A 21,192-nucleotide genomic window follows, 5' to 3' on the forward strand; every position below is an offset into this window, starting at 1 on the left:
CAGAGAAAGTTCAGGTTGGATCTAAGGAGGAAGCTCTTTACTGTGAGGGTGGTGAGGCACTGGAATGGGTTGCCCAGGGAAGCTGTGAATGCTTCATCCCTGGCGGTGTTCAAGGCCAGGTTGGACTGAGCCTTTGTTGACATGGTTTAGTGTGAGGTGTCCCTGCCCATGGCAGGGCATTAGAATTGAATGATCTTAAGGTCCTTTCCAACCCAAACCATTCTATGATTCTAAAATAGCAAATACTGCCTTTCTAACTACAGACTGTATTACTTGCTGTGATGATTAAACTGGGAATGCTATCAAACTGCAGTTCAGTGTTCCCTCATCAGGCATTGAGTTGCACACCATTACTGCACTTAAAGTTCAGCATAATCACACTAATAGAGCTTGCTGCTTTGATGTACCTTTTTAATCAGCTGATGGGTTACTGGATGTCAGTCTGTGTGCTTCTGCACCAGGTTTATATTATAAACACTGCAAGAAACAGCAGCGCTGTGATGGCTGAAATATTTTAATGAGATGGTTTGATAGAGGCTGAATTTGATCACACTTTAAAATGTTCTAGTTATGGTAAAATGCAGATATATAGCATTTTATAAGGAGTATGTATAGCAGTTGTTGGTATGTTTGCTGCAGCATATTCTTTCATCCCTTTTTGTCAGGGGTGAGAAAGAGATCTATACAGAATGGAGTTCCATTACCTCTGAGAAAGGGTGCAGAGCTCACTTGACTTCTTTCAGCATTATTTGCCAAGAAGCTGTGTGAGGAGGGAGCTATAACCTCCTGCTTACCCTCAGAGGTGGCAAACTAAACTGAACTGCCCTCTTCTGCTCTACAAAACCCAATCAATAGCACCTTTAGATAAAGAATCCATATATTCACTGTCATTTGGAGACAGGAGCAGGAGGAGGTATGAGGGAGATGAGAGGTCCTGGATTGTGTCTGATCATGGGTTTTATTTGCTGTGAGTCAGAGCAAGTGATTTCAGTTGGTTTCCTCATGCATACTCTGATGTTGGTGCTTGCCCTTGTGTTGGAGCATTACTTAAACCTGTAAACTGCAGAAGCTCTAAATTGAATTTGAAATGTGTAAATGCTGTGTGGGTCACCATAGTTTGAATTCATTAATACCCTCATTTTTTATGGTCAGTTCCCTTCCTCTGATGTACCTTTGAATGTATCTTGCTGTTATCTGGTTGTCTGGGGTTTGTTCTTTATGCCATGACTGCAGATCCATCCTAATGGCCCCACTTAACCCAAGTGCTCAGGAAACTGTTGTGTGAATTTTCTTTCCCTCACCCAGATTTGATGTTACGGAGTCAATGCTCTGTACAGTAGCAATCCAGCTTCTCACTGCAGCTGTGGGGCCCTGGGTCTGGAACTACACGGTAAAGCCAATGTTAATGCTCCCTGGCAAGCAATGGCATGGACTAAGCAGAGGCAGCACCTTTGTCATGCATGTAGGGGCTGGTGTAAAAAGCATCTTCCTAAGGGTGTTTCACATACAAAGTGGGGAAAAAATGTTTGGAAAGTATGAATAAGCAGTAAAAATCTGATCTGACAATGAAGCTTTTTGAAAATGTCAGGTTTTACTTGGAAACAAAGCAAAAACCTGCCTGGAAAACAGCAAAACTGCCTTTAAACATTTCTATTTTGTCACAGTTTTAGCTTCACCTAACAGATAACCAGGGTTGGTTGGAACTGTGTAAACCTTTTTGTTGCTGCTGTTTAAATGCCTTCCCACCAGAAAAAGAGTTGCTTGGTTAGTTCAGGGAACTCTAAACTGTGCAAGAGCTGAAAGTCACCATTCACTGGTTAAAAATGCCTGTTCTGAACTCTGCCACTTCATCCATGCAGTCACTTAACTGTACTCATAACTTCATCATTAACTAACTTCATTTCCTGGTTGTCTGTATTTCAAAGTGCTTTTTCTTATGACTGTGCTAAATACATCCTTCTCCACTCTGGCTTACTACTCCTTGGAAAGGACTTTCTCTTCCTTATTTCAGCTGTTTTAATACAGTCTGTATAGGTTAGGTCACCCGTGCTAAAGCAGCATGACTAAAAATTGGGTTCCTTGAGATTTCTCATAGTTACTGGATTATTAGCCAAGAGTTTCCTTTGAGGTATTTGAGGATATAAGAGGAGCTTTTTGGCAGCTGCCTTAGAACTGCCTCAGATTGTAAATAAAACTGAGATGTTTTTTCTTTTTTTGGTAGTTTCTTTACCTCCCCTCTGTTAAACCTGCAGGGATGCAGGTGATGATGTTCTTCTGTTTCATTTAGTGCTTCAGCAAAACCTCGGCTTTCATGAGGAAGATGGAGCCAGGAGGAGGCTGGGCTCTGCTCCCAAGGAACAAGGAGCGGGACAAGAAGAAATGGCCTCAAGCTGCCCCAGGGCAGGTTTAGATGGAGCTGAGGAACAATTCCTTCCCCAGAGGGTGCTCAGGCATTGGAACAGGCTGCCGAGGTCAGGGCTGCAGTCACCGTCCCTGCAAGTGTTCACACACCGTGGAGACGAGGCTCTTGGTGCCATGGGTTAGGGGTGGCCTTGGCAGGGCTGGGGAAAGGTTTGACTGGATGAATTTAAAGGTCTTTTCCAACCTGGCTGATTGTGATCTATGAAGCTGTTAAAAAGGATCCTTAACTACCAGCTCTGCTCTAGACCCAGCAATATCAGCTATCTACTAAATCACTGTGTGTGTGGTACCCACTGGCAGCCTCTGACGGTGTGAGCCAGGTCCTGGTAGATGTGCTCTAAGGCAGGCAGATAACATCACTTCTAAAAACTTTGTTGACAGTCTCTGAAAGGCTGGAGCTGTTGGTGTCAGGAAATGGTGATGGAGCACACAGTGATGGGAAGGAAGGAAGAGCTTCATCAAGATTTTTAGCCTGTTGTGATAACAATGTGATGACTGTGCCCAAGAAGTCAAGGGGGGGGGGGTACCAAAACATTGAGAGAATTCCAGAGTCTCACCCCTTGGAACGATTGTGATGTGAGAGGAACAACTCGAATTCTGTAATGAAAGTGGATTGTTTAAAATGGGTGAGGACAAATTGCCATGGAATGGAGGAGAGGGAGGGAGGAGGACAGATCTCTGCAGAGGTGACCTAGAGATGCTGGTGATGATGGTGGTCTGTAGACCCCACCTTGTAGCAGAATGCCAAGTGTTCACTTGTGCCAAGTCCCTTCATGCACACTAATTTTACCCAGTTTTTAGGCATACTGAAGTACAGAATAGACTTAATCGTCTTAAATTCTTGTAGTTTCAGATACCTCTGGGCATCTTTAAGTCTTAAGTGATAAATGAGGATGCTACTGCTTCGAAGCCACTCGGAACACACAAAGCATTGCGTTTGTCTCACGCAGTTTGAGGTCGGGTGGTAGTTTGATGTCAGCATTGCAGTCTCTGAGTTGAGTAAGCCACAGGATATGAATATTCATGCTGTTTTTCATCTGATAGTGTGACCCAGGTTTGTAATGAGAAGGTATAATGATATAGCCCCATCTTGAAAACACTACATGAGCGAACAAAAGAAGAGCTTAAAATGAAGAGCTTAAAATCCAGTTACACGTTGTGCTGGGCAGTTTGGCTTTTAGTCATCAAGGAGGGGGGGAAAAATCTTCATAAATTGTGAATGAAGTTTGCTTATGCCTTTAGCCTGTGCAGGAATTATTTAAAAGAACCTGAAACTAAGATTATGGGAATCAAGTTAAAACAAGTTTACTCTAGAATTCCACACCCATTTCAGGTTAAAGAGCTTCCGCCCTGCCTCCCTCCTCCTGCAGCTCTGCAATGTCACCCTTTAGTACTTGTATTGCTGGAATGTGACTTGTGTTCTACCTCACCTTTTGGTGTTCTTTCAAGGACCAGAATTAAGCAGTTCCAATAGAGCTGAGCACAGCCATATGGAGAAATTGCAAATAAAAGAGTTTATAATTGAATCCGGAGAACACTCGGGCTTTTCTGAGAAAGAAAAACAATGTGCCTGGTAATGTTACATCAGAAAACTACAGTAGTCTGAGAACCAGCAAGTAATCTGTGTTCATGTTTGTTGTGACAAGGGAAGGTAGGTTCAGAGAGCAGAATGTGTGCTCTGTGTGCAGTAAAACCTACAGCAGCCTTGCTGCAAGAGGAGGATGTCTCCTGGGCCTCCAGAGGCATTCTGCTGTCTGGTGAGTTCAGGCAGACAGGCAGCAAGGGATGAAATGTGTATTTTAAAGCTCCCAATTTTATGCTTCCCTGATTTTATCCGAATTAAGCCACTTGGAGATTCTTGTGTACACCCTCAGTTCCCAAAGGCAGCTGGCGCAGTGTCACCATTGCTTGACCTCATCCCTGCTTTGCTGTCTTCAGCTCTGCAGATTATTTCTTCCTAACATCAGTTTGCTGCAGAATCAGTGCTTTTCAGGGTCATTTTCAGTGTTTCTCCCAGCCTTGCCATTGGATGTTCTGTCTTGGCACTCTTAGTTTGTTAAAATATTGAGTCTGGGTTCTTTGTGCTTTGTCTTCAGTGTCTGAGCTTTGTTCTCTGGTTCCTTGCCTGGATGTTCCTGGTGATCTTAGGGTCTTCTGTTTATTTCCCAGCAGATGAAAACGTCCCTGGTTTATTTGATCTTTGGAACTAGGCTGCTTTGTGTCTGAAGAGCTGGTACAATAACATCATGTCCATCTATTGGAGTGTGGGCATGTCTTGGGGGAAGTGGCTTCTTTCATTGTGTTTGTTTCATAGGTGTTAGGGATCTGCTGCATATCATGCACTGTGTCGCTGCATCAGCCAAGCAACAGAAGCTGTTTGGGTAATGCTGATGTGACTCAATTTGTCAGGAAATGTCAGGCAGAAAGCTGTCAGGTCGGGGAAGTATGGCTCAAGTGATGGCTGAGAATATCCCAGTTAAGTGGCTTTAAGACACCACCCCCCCCCCCCTTACTGGAGCTGCAGAATTCACACTGCTGGCTCTTTGCATCCGTTTGCTCTTTAGGATGACCACTGTGGCATTTATATAAGTAAATAAATACAAACACAAATGGGATCAGACCTGATCGAAGTCTGATTCTTTCTTGCTCTGAAATGGGTTTGCTTTCCTACAGGTCTGCTTATTGGTACCAGGCTACTGGTGGTGTATAGTCGTCGTAAAAGGGAAGGTCTGCAGCACCAAAGGCCTTTCCCCAGGGGTTTCCCAATGCTGTGAGGTTTTCTCCTCATGGCACCTGTCTTTTGCACTGAAGCTAAAAGATTTTCCTCCTCCTGGCTGATAAATCATCTATTGTCCTTATTGTAGGAAGAGGCATTCCAGTGTGCAATGGAACTTGATGTGGAAAACCCCATAGAGCTATTTATGTATTATTTAAGCAGGACTGTTATCGCCCTGCTTTGCAAATAGCTTCCCCAGCCACTGGAGCAAGCTATGTATGTTATTCCTCAAAAGGTCAGCATAGGGAGTACAGAAAGACTTCAGTCAAGGCTTCTATGTCCAAGCTGAGCTAAGCCACTTTCTCTGTAGCACTGCTTTTGTCTCTCATTTTCTGAGGCACCTTCTCAGTGCTACTGGAGTTTAAAAGCAACACAGCGACTGAGATGATTTATGGATCTTTTTACTAGCAGAACATTTTACCTTGAAGCAGTTAGAACTACAGGTTAATCATTGTAAGAGTAGCAAGGAATGTTCTCGAAACTGCAGGACATGTTGACACTTTCCAGGCAGTGCCCTTCATTACCTTTGCTCAGGATCTTTGTTGCGAAAACCACTGTTGCTTCTGTTGCCCTCGCCTTTGGGCTTACGTCATTCATGAGCTCACACAAAAAGGATAAGGAAAGGCGATACGCCAGAAACTGGGACAGGAACCTTTCTCTTTATTTGGCTGGGTCAGTCTAGCTAAGGCAATATCCAGCTTGTGGCATGGGCTTGTGGTGCTGGCACAAGGGGAAGTGGGACTGAGCAGTCAGTTTTGGGGCAGGAGGTGGTGACTTCTCCAGTGGTGATGACTGCCCCTTTTAGCAGCAGCATGGATTTGGTCCAGTTTATGCTGTAGTTGCTCAGTCATTTTAAACTCCACTCAAACAAATAGAGGAACAGCATGCCTCTTCTCCCTTTCACCCAACTTCTGTTTCCAAATGTTGTTCCCTTTTGTGGTCTCCTTTAAAAAGCTGCATTTTGGGTTTCCTGGATTCTTAGATTTCAAAGTTGTGGCTGTTTGACTTCTGCAAAGAAACTTCACTGGGTCATTCCAGCATCAGGCATGAGCTCTGCTGGTGTCAAGCACAGCTTTTCAAGTCATCTAATGGTGGTTTTAATGAGTATAGGATGTTCCCAGCCCTTTTTCATCCTTGGTTTTAAGAGCATATGTTTTATTTAGCTCATAGTTTAGGTGTTAGTTTCTCTTCAGTTGATCTTGCTTTTGTCTTCTGTCTTAAGGAGCCCTTTGGTGTTGAATCTTCTCTTTATGTAGAATTGAAGTTAAGCCTTGTTATAGAAATCTCATGTTGGAGAACAAATATAAGTCAGGGAGGAGTTTTTTTAACCAAACACACTTTCACTCCATTGCTGAACCCTTCCCAGCTGCCTGATGCCATTTTATTGGAGCTGGGGAGGATGGAGCTGTGGGCAGTGGAGCACAGGGGGTACCAAGGCTGTGTAAAGAAGCTAATGCTCTCTTCCTAACCTGAATCCAGGCACTGCTTCCATGCATTTGCTTGGGCTCTGTTTGGTGTAAGAACAGAACACCTTGTCTTCCATTATCTGAAAGGGTTTTTTTTTTTTTTGCAGTAGATGACTTTTCTTGCTTTAAGATTACTGCTGCCAAAAGAAACCTGTTTTGCTGTCCAAGGACAGCTATAAATGAGTTCCCCCTGTTAGCCATTAGTCACTGTTTCTGTGAACTTTCTCAGCTGTTTTATATGCTTTTAGGTCATTGACAGAAGTAGTGGAACAGGCTAAAACACATTCCTCTTTAGCCTGCGTGGGTTCTTCAGCCCTTCCTCGCTTGGACACACTGAAAACACATTTCCATGCGGACTCCAAAAGCTGGGAGGAAGCAATTTGCATTTAATCAGATGGTTTGTGTGTGTCTCTCCTTGCATGGCTGAGCAGTTTTATTTTGCCTTTCAAGGTGGCTCAATGGCTTCATTTGTTTGGATGAGGATTGAGAAGATGAATTTTTTAGGACTTTCTTTCCTCTTTGTGGCAGTGAATTTTGTCCCTCTGATTGCCACAAGGTCCTTATTGAACAGCTCAGAATGGAGGAAGACCCTCAAGGTTTTCCTGTGCATCTCCTATCTCGAGGTTTGGTGTAGTGGAAAGAAAAGCTATCTAAAGGAAATTGTCTTACTGGAATCTTCTCTAGATCTCTGACAACTTTGGCTAAACATTCCTGTTACACACTAAGAGTCTGGGTGGTGACTGTTGCTTCTCTCCCACCTTCGTTATCCTTTATGCTCCCCTTTGCTGCTTCACTGCTTATGTACTTCACAAGGGAGGGAGCCAGTGGTAGGTCACAGTGGTGATACTCGGGGTTGGGTGCCCCATCTCCAGTTTGCCTGCTGTCAGCAATGCCACCACGTGCACATCTGCTGTTCGTTCCATAGGTACGTGTTCTGCTCCTGGGGAGCTGTTCAGGAAGCCTCTTGGCTGGTGGAAAGGTAAAGTTGCCCAGTGGAGGTGGGTGCTGGGTTTTCACAGCCTCCTGAAAGCACCAGCCAATGTTTAGAGCATCCATAGCAAGATAGGAGGTTGCATTGAACACCACGTGCTGTTGTCCTTCTGCTCCCCTATGCTCTGGGGCATGTTCTACATGGGAATTAGCTGCAGCCTCATAATTATCCCTTGTGCATATTGATCTGCTGCTGAAATGGAATTATAGTTTGGCCAGATGAGATTCCCTGATGAGAGGATCCGCTGCAAACCTGGAGCAAAGGCTCTGGAGAGAGCTTGAGGTAGCCCAAGCTCTAACCTTAATTATATAGCCTTGTAGTTCATACAAGGCAGACAAAAACCTACCCTGGACTATTATTACTCCCTGATGCTTGTGCAGTGGATAACATGAGCAGTGGTTTTATATGAGCCAAGTGTGTATTTACAAGATGCTGTAGAGCTGTATCACTAGAGATGGGAGCTAGGCTGTAAGTATTTCAGACTGAGTGAAGGATTAATTTTGACCCAGTACTCCAATATGGAATAGTATTCTATAGGCTCATATAGACCACCAGCAAGTCCATCCTCTCTGTTTTGCTTGTGTTTTTCTTTACTTCTATCCCTGGGTTGGATTTTTGCTTTTCCCTCTTGCTGACTCCAAGTCTTTTGCATGCCTTTTAAAACAAAGTCTTAGTTTCTGTCTTTCCTTCTTGCCCTTCTACAAACCATACTGGCTGTGCCAGCACCAGAGCTGGTTTTCCTTCTTGCTGCATGCTGGAGACTGAACTGTGTCATCTTTAGCAGTGCAGCTCAATGTACCTTTTATATTTGCATAAACTCTTTGGGGATTTGTGCTTTTTTTGTAAAGTTTGATGCTATTCAGAGGGAATATTTATGTTAAAAAGTAGGGAAAGGGCTATAATGGAGGTTAAAAATATCTGTCTTGAGTTTTAGCATCTGAAATAAGTTCTCTTTTTTTGGTGGGTAAGGTTTAAAACAATATTGATTTCCACACCCAGCAGTGGTCACTTCCAAGTTCCAGTTATTCCTTTGGACAAAATGGGGTTTTGATTGCACTGTGAAACCAAACAACAAATGTGGCTCTTGAGTCGAGCAATAAAACTGAAATGGATTTTTACATTTGAAAGTACCTCTAAATGTTGTCTCTTTATTTCCTCCCCATTTTGGAGGCTTTCTACCATGCATGACAGAGCAGAGCTGCTGAGCTTGCAAATAACTGCCTTGAAATGGCTTTGAATAATTTTGCTTTTTTTTTTCTTTGGCTTTTTTGTACCTAATCAGAATTGATGTGACTGAAGTACAAATCTTCATAATAATCATGCATTTACTGGCAGTGATTGGAGGACCACCTTTTTGGCAATCTCTGGTAATTTTGTTCATGTTCTTGTTTTATCCTCTTCAATAATCTCTTGGCATCTGGAAGAGCTACCTGCGGGTAGCTGAAGTGAGGGGACTATGGCAATATATATCCTTGAGTATAGGTCACACAGCAGTAACTGCTTTCTGGTTTTACCAGAGTTATTAAACCAAGTTATTATTCTGTAGCTTGTGTTTGCATATAGAAAACTATCAGATGTTGCACAAACTTTCATGTACCTTCGGTGATGTCCCGCTTCCCTTGACAGAGCTGGCCAGAACTGGAGTGAATATCAAAGTACTGGTACTCAGGAAGAGCACTAAATTGGTTTGAGGATATGGGGAAAGCTTTTGGAGAGCAGCTGGTAACCATCAATAGAGAATTTGGCTTGAATGTGGCTGGTAACTTGTATCTGTATGGAGAAGAAAAGAGGGTGCTGAGGCGCTGGCACAGAGAAGCTGTGGCTGCCCCATCCCTGGCAGTGTTCAAGGCCAGGTTGGACACAGGGGCTTGAAGCAAGCTGCTCTAGTGGAAGGTGTCCCTGCCATGGCAAGAGGTTGGAACTGGATAAGCTCTAAGGTCCCTTCCAACCCAACCCACTCCATCACTCCAGTTAAGTAAGCTGATCCTGGGCTGGCTGCATATAGATCCTGTAGGTGTTATATAGGCTCACCAGCCCAGGTTAGTAGGCAGCGTCTGGGCTCTCTAAATTGACTTTGCATTACAGAAGCCACATTGAGCTATCAAAATTGTCCAGAGAAAAATATATATGTACAGAAATAGGAAAAAAATGATAATTCTGGAAGTAACACCTAAAGCACTGATTTCCTGGAAGGTTTTTCTTCCTCTGTATTGATTCTTTTTGTGTGCTTGAAACACAGTTCTTAAGGTGGATAAAGAAATCTTGATTTGCAGTAAAGCCAGGAGATGGTCCAAAATTACTGAAACGTGTCGCCCCAAATGGATGAATTTCTAATTGGCTTCATATAACTGGAGAAATGAACTCTCTAACATTGGGAATATCTGGGAAAAGGAGCTAACTTTGGCTACCTGATTTTGCTACGTGTGCTTCAGGCTTAAAAAATACACCCCCCAATTAATTGTGTGAACTGCAGAGTAAATACCATCTGAAGAGAATGAGGGTAGAACTAATGCTAAGCTCTATAATAAATGAGGCTAGAAATCAGTTTATTGGTGCCAAATGTTTCTTATTCTGCATTACAAATAGGGATTTCCCAATCCGTGTGCTCAGTTTCCTTTTTCCCTTTTTAATAAAAGGGGGGGGGAAATGGTGCCACAGCAACCTCTGGCATAGTTCAGTGTTGATGTGAGCTTAGAAATTGTTCCCTTGTGGTATCTAACAACCTAAATCACCCTTTGAAATAGCCTATTGCACAGCCCACAACAGCAAGATCTTGCCATCTAGTTGTGGGTCCTGGGTTGTAGCAGCACTTGGCTGTCAGCTCCCTAAAGATTAAAGTGGTCTGAAGTTGGTGCTGGTTCGTGGAGATATTTCCCATAATTGGGTATTTCCCTTTGTCATTCCACGTGGCAGATTTTGTGTTTATTTAGAGAGAAATGTTATTTACTACTTGCAGAGCAAAATGCATCCCCCAACCCCTCCTCACCCCACTCCCTCCTCAATCCTTTTGTATTTGATGTAAGAGCAAATTGGTGGTTTGATATGTTTGATCTGGTTCTGTTGGGGGGGGGGGGGGTGTGTGTGTGGAAATAATGGGATAAAATGGGGTTGCATACTCAAACATTCCACTTTCCTATGCTAACAGGCGAAAAGCAAAACAACCTGAACAGGCTGAAGGCAGAACTGGGTGTTTTGTCAGTTGCTTTCATCAGCTTTCCTTTTCCCTATGACCTGGTGTGTATGTGTTCTGGCTTCCTGCTTTTTTGCCAGTGTAGAGCCTCTTTAAAGGGTGTTAAAATGCTGTTTGCCCACCCCTGGAGCTGGGTGATGTCTCTGGATGGTGAGTATGGCTGCAGCTGAGGTCCTCATTTGGAAACTGTGAGTAAAGCGAGCAAGTGTAGGTGCAGCTTGTTTGATGCATTGATTACACAGAGGGTTTTTTTCTGTTTGAAGTGAGAAAAGTGCTGCAATTACTCAAGCTTATTCCAGACCAGAAGCTTTAAAAGCATGAACACTTCATGAATATTAAGTGAGCTTGGGTTTGGCCCTGGTTTTGTTGTTCCTCTTGCAGATGTGACTGAAGCATGCATACATACTGCTCAAAACTGAAGCTGAGAGCAGCCTTGTCAGAAGGAACCCCAAAACACTCCAGCTGCTTGTGATGTTTGGGACCCTGAGCAGTCCAAGAGGAGCTACTGGAGGGAGGAATCTGCTGTGTCTCCTTATGGATGTGGAGTCTCTTACATGCTTTGGATTGTTGCTTTCATGAGCACTTACCTGTGTTCTTTTCCTCACTGCTTCCTAATGATATGTATACCATTTTGTGCTGCACAAAAAACTGATGGCATCTGGCCTGGAGGCCTGGCATGAGTTTTCTGGCAAATGATTCTGAACTTGCTTTAATCCAGGCTCTGGCAAGCTCTTGTTAGTCCATTCTTTGCCTGCTGCCACTTGCTTTTAATAACATGCATGCCTTGTTCCCAGACAGAATTTGGGATGCTCCCTTTACCAGGCTGTACCTGTGCTCGGAAGCTTTCTGTGCAGTGTGGCTTTTCCCTTGTAATTAACTTCAAAGGGTTTAACAGGGTACATAATCTGCCTGCTGAAGACTTGGCTTATGATACTCTTCTGCATTACTGACGTGGCCTTGTGAAGTTCTGCAGGCATCTGGCTGCTGGTGCAGCCAGACCCCTGCAGTCACCAGGAAGGGTGGAATAATTGTATGGACTGTAGTGACATATGGAACACCAGACAAGGAAGTCTTGTGGTTTGCCCTGTAGTGTCCTCTTAAGGCAGGGGCTGCAGTGCCATTTTGTAGGTGGATTTCCCTCTCTGTCTACTCAGATTATGGTTATTTTTCCCTCAATGATACTTTCTTGCCTTTCCTGCTTCCATCTCGTATGCAAAGCAGTTTAGCAGATGCTGGACTTGTTAATGCCTCTCCTTTGACTTTCCTCTGCCACATTTCTGCGTGGAGCTTTGTTTCCCATTAATTATTTCTGCTGGGTAAGTGCAGTCTAAACCCCATTGCTGATGGAGCTCTCAGTGGAAACAAGGAGAGTGTTAATAAATCATAAGTTCGAAGAGTGTTGGTCACCTCCTTCTGTGAGGAGGTGATAGGCCAAGGGGAATGGCTTTAACCTGCCCGAGGGGAGACTGAGCTGAGCTCTTAGGCAGAAGCTCTTCCCTGTGAGGGTGCTGAGGTGCTGGCACAGGGTGCCCAGAGAAGCTGTGGCTGCCCCATCCCTGGCAGTGTTCAAGGCCAGGTTGGACACAGGGGCTTGGAGCAAGCTGCTCTAGTGGAAGGGGTCCCTGCCCGTGGCAGGGGTTGGAGCTGGAGGAACTTTTAAGTTCCTTTCCAACCCAAACCAGGTTGGGATTCAGTGATGGTTCTGCCTTTGCTGACATCGTTCTCAGGTGTGTTAGTAGTATTTGGGAGTTCACAGGGTGCTTTTCCCAGCAAACTCCCCTTGTCTTTGGGAAATGTCAAGCTTAATGTCTCTTGACTCCTCTCTGAAGCTTGACATTGTGGTGTTCTTCCTGTAGAAGAGCAAGATCACCCTGTTCTTTAAAGAAATACCCAAGCAGTGTTTGTGAAGCAGAGAGCAGCACAGGTACCTTCTTTTGTAACACTGAGAGACCTTGTTACAAGGCACAGGACTTCTCATCAGTGAATGATTACACTGTGGCAGTGTGGCCTCTTGTTCACTTGTCATTATTCGTCCTTTACTATCTTTCAGAAGAGGTTTTCTGATGCAACAGTGCAGCTTGAGCAAGGGAGAAATACATCCAAGTGTCCCAGAGCTGCCAGGCAGAAGCCTGCAAGGGCAGTGATTCGGGGAGGTGGTCTGTAGGCTGCCTAAGAACAAGGTTAAAGCTGGCCCTGCCTCTTCTTTGTGCCCTGAAAAGAGGTTGTTGTTGAATGCAATAGAGAACTTGTGATCTTTACCTCCCAAAAGCTACACTGAGAGTGTATTTGAAGAGAAATAGAAACAACTTGACCTCACTTGGGCTTCTGTATGTAGTTGCACCCCGTGCTGTTGGGGAGCAAAATGTATTTCTTCAGTTTGAGTTGCTGTGGCTCCAGTTCCTGAATTGAGTGCCCAATAAGACCTTTAGTAGTTGTATAGAGTCGGGAAGGTTTGGGTTGTTCTCTCTACACAGTTGCTTCCATAATATATTTCCTGTGGTTTGCTTTGAACTCTTCCTTCTTCACTTGTAGCTTCTCCTCTTCTTGAAACTCTGCTGTTAAGTAATGGAGAAAACTCCTGCCTGTGTTCATTTTCCAGGCCTCTAGCAACCTCACTGCTTGCTCTCCTGGCTTGCTGACTGAGATAACTTGTCTGATGTCTGTTTGCTTCCCTTGTCTTGCCTATAAGATATGATCCAGTTCAAGGGACTTTGTTTCATCACCTCCAATAGCTCTTGCTTCGTTCAGTTTGATCTTGGGCTGCAGCTGTGAGGTTTTACAACCAGCTTCAGGAAACACAATTGCTGTATTTCTCTTCCGTGGGCTGGCTGGGTGATTGAGCTAGCCAGTTCTTGCTGTCTGTCCACTTCTCTGCTTTTGATGGCTCTTTTCAGGTAACTGAAGAGAAGCCTGGCTTCATGGAAAGCTCGATGGAAGGATTATTAGGGGGAAAAACCACATATTTCTCTGTCCCTTCTAGAAAGTTAAATCTCTGCATAGCAGAGGAAGAAAAGCAAACGTGGTGTTGGAAAGTGGAGTGTTTGAGTGCCCCAGAAGTATTAATCCCAGTTTGGCTTCCTTGTGCGTATCCTAACTTCTTGTCTCTCTTCCATTAAGATTCCAATACTGAATATCCAGATGAAAATATTCCCAGCTCTCTGTACTGTGGCAGGAACCATATTCTCCTGTACAAACTACTTTGGTGTGATCTTCACAGGTGGAGTTGGCAAAAACGGATCCACTATAGCAGTAAGTCCTTTGTCCTGCCTTAGTTACTCTGCAGCGTGCTGAGGCTCTTCAGCCATGCTGTGAGCTGTTACTTGACATAATTCCTCCTACATATGAAATGTTTTACTTTCATTTCCTTGCTTGGCTTCGGGAAAACAAGTTAATATTGTCTGTGTAAGAATAGTAGCTTTAGGAGTCAAGAGTTTTAACATTTTGGAGTATTGAGAAGTGCTCATGGTACTTTGATATTTGCTTTTGAATTGATCATATGAAACAGGTTGTATAAATACACTTCCCCTCAGATTGTTCATAGAAAAGTCCAGTGTAAAAATCCATTCAGAAGGAAGCTTAAGAGGATTGGTTAGGGTTTTGTGCCTTGTAAAGGTCTGCATTGATCATACTGCCAGTGAAGGAGTGCAGGTGGAGGCATCTGCACAAGCACCTCCTTCTGTTTGTGAAGGTGATGGTTGATCCTGGGGCCCAGGAAGTTTTCAAAAAGGCAATTCTCTAACAGCCTAATAATTATTTGCCACCAAACAGGCTGGTTTAGTTGCTTTCTAGCTGGCACAGAGAAAGCTGTGCAAGTCTGGTCTTCTGCTCTTTGCTAACAGTGTTAGCCAGGGCCTATGTGACGTGTCAGAACCACGTTCTCAGCTGACACTCGCTTGAGTTTCATCAGCCTTTGTTCCTGTTAGTGTTCAAAAATACATGTTTTTAATGTGATTTTAATCAGACCCCACCCATTGCACACCATGTGTTTGGCTCGGAGGTTTCTCTGCAACATGTACATTTTATTAACCTAATGCTTTTAATCCCTCTCTCTAGGGAACGAGTGTCCTTTCCCCTTTTCTTCATATTGGGTCAGTGATTGCATTAGCTGCAATGATCTACAAGAAATCTGCAGTGCAGCTCTTTGAAAGGCATCCGTGCTTATATATACTCACTTTTGGTTTTGTATCTGCTAAGATAACAAACAAACTAGTGGTAAGTGCACCAGAACCCTTGAGTTTCTTGTTACTGCAATAAAACCTTTTGTGGAGTTGGAAGTTCTCAGGTTATTCCAGTGAGAACTGACTTCTTGTGTACCAAAGCGATACTCATGCTTTACTTATTTTTAGTGGCTCGGAGGTGCAGCAGAGCCTTCCTTCTGTTTGAAAGGCAGTGGTAAACCTCAAGCTAATGCTATGGTTACACAGTCAGTGCAGCACAACTTACAGTTGCCTGTGTTCTGTTTCTTCCCCTTTCCCAGCTGTTTATTCACCCTTTTGCAGTGTATTTGCACACACGTGTGCGATGAGCTGGGCTGGAACTGAAACCCCCCTCAGATGCAAGTGCTGAGGGGAGGAACGTTTGGGGGGAGACAAGGTGACAGAGCTGCTGAGGTTTGGAACAGTTGCTCAGGCTTTAACCTCCTTGGAGAGAAATAGTGGCTAAAATTAACAACAGGTTTGTACCAAGGGGCAGATGGATGAGAGGAGCCCCTGTTGAACAGAATGAATGAGGGATTAAACAACTGCTGCCCCACAGACTGAACCTGCATCCTGGTTCTGCAGGCCTGTGTTGCGTTGCCACGTGCACTGGATCAGTGTTGGATGCAATTCGTCATGGAAGAAAAGTTAATTTCTTACCACGATCCGTTTGCTACACAGTCCCATCAGCTGTTGGGCTGGTAGAAGTGAGGATGTGGTGTAGCACGTCTGTTGCACATGTGGGGGAGTGTGGGAAGGCCACACCAGGGAGAGGTGGTGTTCCTTCTGGGATGGGAACAGATAGCAGGAGGGAGAGGAACACCAAGTATCTGAGTTTTGAAGATCTAGCAGCAGGTTTTGTTTCCAGGCTCAGCTAAACCTTAAAACTTCCCAGTCTACTCCCATTTCAGTGCTTTGTTTCTGGCAGGAGGGAGAGTTTGTGGGCTGGAAAATGTCTTGGGTGTTTTTTCCTGTAGCTACATTCTTTGTTCTGAGAAGATGCTTCTCTGCAGACCATCCTGTATAGCTGGAGACTTTCATGATTAAAACAGTATTGCTGCCACTACTGAAGTACTTGATGTGCCCCATCCCTGGCAGTGTTCAAGGCCAGGTTGGACACAGGGGCTTGGAGCAAGCTGCTCTAGTGGAAGGTGTCCCTGCCCGTGGCAGGGGGCTGGAACTGCATGAGCTTTAAGGTCCCTTCCAACCCAAACCATTCTGTGACTATATATCTTCTGGTAAGGCAGCTTGAACTTTGGGTGTTTTGGCTTTGTGTAGTCTGAAGTCATTCTACCTTATCTGGTGTACATTTATTTCTTACACTTCCTTTTTCTGTTTAATGTAGGTTGCCCACATGACCAAAAGTGAGATGCATCTCTACGACACAGCATTCATAGGCCCAGCACTGTTGTTTCTGGACCAGTATTTTAACAGCTTTATTGATGAGTACATTGTACTCTGGGTTGCTCTGGTAAGTACACGGTTGTCAGCAGTCACCCCAAGCACTTGGGTGCTCTTCCACAGACCCTGTTTGCACTGCTTGAGTCTGCCTGACTCTAGAGGGTGATGGAAACCTTCTTTACTGAGTTCATTTTAAATAGAACTGATGCTAAGAGGTAGATGTGGTTGGTTTGGTGTCTAATTCCAACAGTTTTAAAGCAATGTAGCAAATACTCAAGCTTTGGATAGGATGTTTTCAGAATTTGTGTTTGTGTCTGATCAGCAAGGGAATTTATTATGTGCAGGGAGTGTATCTTGGCTGTGCCTTAAGCTCTTGAAGGCATGTCCATCTGTCATTACTAACAGCCCATTAGATAAAAATACCTGAAGTTAAGCTCATGTGTGCTTAGCAAGCATTCAAGTGTTATCTACCAAAAGGCAGTGTTAACCTTTTAATAAACCGGATATTTTCAGTATGGTTATCCCCATTCAGAGCTAATGGGGCACTTCACAGTATCTCTGTAGTCACTATAACTGTTTTCCCCTCTCTGACTCCAGAATTAAGCCTGTGTTCTTATAAAGCTGGAAGCAAGCCCAGCATGCCTGGAAACTCTTTTCTTCCCAAGTGATTATTCTTATAGAGATGGAGATTCACTTTGTGAAAAGAAGACCCCAGTGCTTTTATTGTGAAGGTGCTATGAAAACACAGACTTCAATGTGTCATTCTTTTTCCCTTGGCAGATCTTTTCTCTCTTTGATTTGCTGCGATACTGTGTCAGTGTGTGCAATCAGATTGCTGCCCACCTGCACATCCACGTGTTCCGAATCAAGTCCTCCACACATTCTAACCACCATTAGGAAACGGGGAGTCACCAGAAGGAGAACTAAAGAAAGAGTTGGTTTTCTACATGAAAGGATGTGAAGATACATAGGAGACTAAGGCAAAAAAGCAGATAAGAACAAAGTAATTTATAATAATCAGTGTTGTATAACTTTTATTCTTTGTTATCAGTAACACTCCTTAACTAGTCTCCTGCCTGAGAGAGTGAATTCCAAGTACACCCTAGTCAACTCTACATGTAGTCAACTCTTGGTTCAAAGCCCAGGGAAGCATGCAGGGAGTAATGCTCTGTCTTTGTAATTACCTTGATTACAAACTAATCTATCTATGGTGAATGGATCCCCAACAACTGACGTTTCTAATGTAGTAGAATTACAGCTGCAATACAACTTGCTTTTAATTTTAATATTTCATCATCTCTTAGTGAAATACTTGTTTAGTGTCCACTTGAAATTTATTTACTAAAGACCTGAGCTGGTAAAACCAGAGATATCTCACTACTTGTGCAGCTGAAGCAGCTCTCAGGGCTTGAGTCCAGACTGAGGTGGTTCCTTTGCTTGTGCGTTGCTGGTTAAAGCGGTTTCTTGCTAAAGGCCGACGTGTCGAACAGGGTTCTGCAAGTCAAGGGATGAGGAGTGCAAAATAGTGTGGTATCTTTGTCAATTTTATTTTTTTAAATAAACAGTATCTAAAAAGCCCACTTCCTGCTCAGTTTTCTTCAGTGGAAAGACTCAAATTTTACGGTTTACTTTTTTATGTATGGAACTCCAGCAAAATTTCCTTTCTGCTCTTAATAAATAAGACTTCTGAGAGCAAGAGTTGTCTTCAGATGTGTGTGTTGCTCTGTCTTACTTGGAGTGATGAAGTGCTTGGCCACTTTCTAGTGCTTTTAGGTGTGTTGTGTTGTCATTCCAGGATCTCCAAGATCTGCGATGTAGTGCAGTAAGTTTGGGGTGGGTTTTCTTGCTGCTCTTTTAATACCATTTTAAGTGGGGTGAGCTGATCCCCATGTTTGGTGGGGTTGTTCCAGTACTTGCCATGTGTAGTGATGTGCCATGTGGGTTTGCCCATCCCTAGTAGTGTTCAAGGCCAGGTTGGATGGGGCTTGGAGCAACCTGCTCTAGTGGAAGGTGTCCCTGCCTGTGGCAGGGTTTTCAAACTGCATGAGCTTTAAGGTCCCTTCCACTTCAAACCCTTCAGTGATTCTATGAACTGCATCAGGGGGGCTAAGTTAGATTTAATGGAGGGTTTAATTGCACAGTAGTGAAGTGCTGCAGTCTGTGCCACAGGCCCTGGCATTGAGGGGAGCTTCAGCCCCTGAACAGAGTGCCTAGGCTCACTGTACAGGGCAAAGGGAATGTCTCCAGAGTAGGATCTGCCATGGCTATTGTGGGGCTGCTTGGGAGATGGTGGGGAATGCTAGAAACCTGCTGGTTGAAATCCTAGCCCTCTGAGCATGAAACATCTCAAGATGGTAAGATAATGCCTGTGTCTACTGGGAACCTAGGGCCACAGCAGTACCTGAAGACACCTGCATGTGTTTCTTCTTGGAGGGAATTAAGTGCAGCTTAATTAAAATAATAAACCCCAAGAGCAATAAATCAAAACCCCCCTTGGCCAGGAAGTGGTGATGTGTATTTCCTGTGATACACTAATGGTTAGAAAAGGTGCTCAAGAAGTGGAAAGAAAAGTCTATTTCTTCAGTGACTGGAGAGCTTCTCCCACCTCCCTGGGCCAGTGCCTGGTGTCAGCCTGTCATTCCCAAGTTGTGTGCTTGCAGCTGTGTCCAAAGGACTGCTTGTGCTAGAGAGCACAGCATGGCTTTGGTTCAGTTGCTGAAGTGGGTGTCTCTGTGAGGAAAGACCTGGGGCCCCTGGTTGAGATGTTGCAGGAAGAGGAAGTGAGATGCTGACCTTGTCAGCTGAGCTGCAGCATGTGGATGGGCTCTGGTTTGGGTTTTCTTTGGTTGGAAGAGTCTTGGTTCCTTCCTAAGGGCTGATACCAGTTCACTGGGAGAGTTGGAGGTCATGTGTTGGGATTGAGGCACTGGAGAAAGGAGGAACATCCTCAGGATAAGGAGGAAACTGATGTATGTTTCCCTGCTTTCCCCTTAACTCCCAGGTACTTGCATGCTTGTGAGCAGCTGTTTTATGGCCAGTGCAGCCAAGGACTCTTTGGGGGACCTGACCCTATGGGTTTGTATTGGGGGTCCCCAAGGGCTCCCTGCAAGAGTTTGGTTCCTGCATCCTCACCACATAGCTGGGGCACAGCTCTGAAGTGTCCTGGAGCTCTGATGGTCCAAGTGCCTTGGTGCACAGTGGAGATGCTCTCCCTAAGGTGGCAGCTGCCTCTCCAGTATCACAGCTTCAGATAGACCTGGCATTCAGATGAGTGCTTTATTTAGCTTGAACTGCATTCAGCTGGGTGAAGGTTTGATCTGGATACTCCAACCTCTGCTGCTGCCCTCCAAGCAGTGAGCAAGATGAATTCTACAAGGCAAAAAACCTGGCAGGATTTTAAGGTGCTGAGGGGCTGTCTCCCCTCCCACAAACCATTTGTGTCTCTTCATCAGCATGAAGTGGGTACAGAACTCCCTGGAGTGGGAGTGCTTTCTAGGGATGCAGACAAGGAGAGCCATACTCTTTGTCTCAAATGTTTTAAGATGAAGCTGCTCCAAATGATGGCTCAGAAATACTTGGTGAAGAACTGAAGTCTTCATAGGGATATCCAGAAGGAAACCTGTGTTCCCAAACGTGTCTAAGCCCAAGCCTGTTGATGTTAAGGCAATGCAATCGGGTGCCTTTCCCTGAGCTTTTTGCTACCTGGATGTTTGAATGGCCTCTTGTGTTCAGCCAGCCAGGAAAAACTCCCTGTTTCAATCCTCATGAAGTTTCAGTGCTATCAGGGAATAGTTACTGCTGTGGGTAGAGTGTTTATACAATACCTATAATAAATAATGGCAGAAATGAACTTTACCCCTGGTGCTTGAGCATTACCATGCTGTCTTGTTTGTGATCATAGGTTGTCTTCGATAGACTTGGAGAGCTGAGGCTGCCCGAGGTGTCGAGAAGGGGAACAGAGGTTTTGTGGGCTCAGCCTGACTTTTTGCCATGCTTTTTCACTTTCTGTTGCCTTCAGAAGACGCTTGGAAGGAGGAGCTTCTGCAAGAGCCTGTCGAGCTTCCCGGAAGGCCTGCGTCTGGGTGCCCTCCCTTCAGTGCAAACGCAACCTGTCTGCTGTGAAAGCAGGCTTCCCCCTGAAACTCTGGAAAGGCAAGCTGCAAATTGCTGCTTGGGGTTGGAGTGTTGCCTCTTGCAAGAACTGGTAAAGGAAGCTCCTTGCTTTGGCAAGCAGTTTGATGCAGGAGAGAGGCAGCTCAAGACGCCTCAGGGCCTGTTTCTGTTTCATTTGAATGTCAGTCTTGTTTCCTACAAGTGTTTGTGGCTTCTTTCCTTCCTACCCTGCATGCACCAGGTACATCCAGTGCTGCTGTGCCCCCCTCTTTGTGTTTGGAATGGCATTGCAGAGATGTTTAATCATCAGAGAGCAGGAGGTGAAGACTGCAGCCCTGTTCTGAGGTTAGAGCCAGGTGGGAAGTGATCTGAGGTAGGAGCTGTGTCTATTGTTGGTACCAGCACAATCTGATGGCATTTAGCAATACTGACTGCATTGGCTCTGGTGGATTCAATATGCCCAGGGCTATTTGCTGGCACCAAGGCAACTGGCAGAGGGTGATACATGCCAAAACATGAACCTTATCTTCCAAGCAGGGCAGCTGCGTAGCAGGAACTGAACCACAGATCAGGACGCATTCCTGTGCTGACTCCCAGTCCATGCCCAGGAGTTGTTTGCATGAGTGTGAGTCGGCCAG

General features: G+C 44.7%; 1 protein-coding gene across 3 annotated transcripts in view; it reads left to right on the top strand.

Moving 5' to 3' along the window:
- Positions 1-18,137, top strand: part of CEPT1 (choline/ethanolamine phosphotransferase 1) — a 31,202-nt gene extending 13,065 nt beyond the window's left edge. For 2 of the 3 annotated variants that reach the window (XM_062624872.1, XM_062624874.1), the window contains exons 5-9: positions 8,937-9,021; positions 13,962-14,093; positions 14,898-15,056; positions 16,386-16,511; positions 17,222-18,137. In XM_062624872.1, coding sequence (XP_062480856.1) covers positions 8,937-9,021; positions 13,962-14,093; positions 14,898-15,056; positions 16,386-16,511; positions 17,222-17,338 — 619 coding nt within the window. In that variant the 3' untranslated portion in view covers positions 17,339-18,137. Of the gene's footprint in view, positions 1-1,305; positions 1,391-8,936; positions 9,022-13,961; positions 14,094-14,897; positions 15,057-16,385; positions 16,512-17,221 lie in introns of all 3 variants that reach the window. The other variant, XM_062624873.1, reaches the window with a different exon arrangement.
- Positions 18,138-21,192: the final 3,055 nt, after the last annotated feature.

This window comes from Pezoporus occidentalis, unplaced genomic scaffold, assembly GCF_034315485.1.
Source record: "Pezoporus occidentalis ecotype Australia unplaced genomic scaffold, CSIRO_AGI_Poc_V1 ctg274, whole genome shotgun sequence".
Taxonomy (NCBI): domain Eukaryota; kingdom Metazoa; phylum Chordata; class Aves; order Psittaciformes; family Psittacidae; genus Pezoporus; species Pezoporus occidentalis.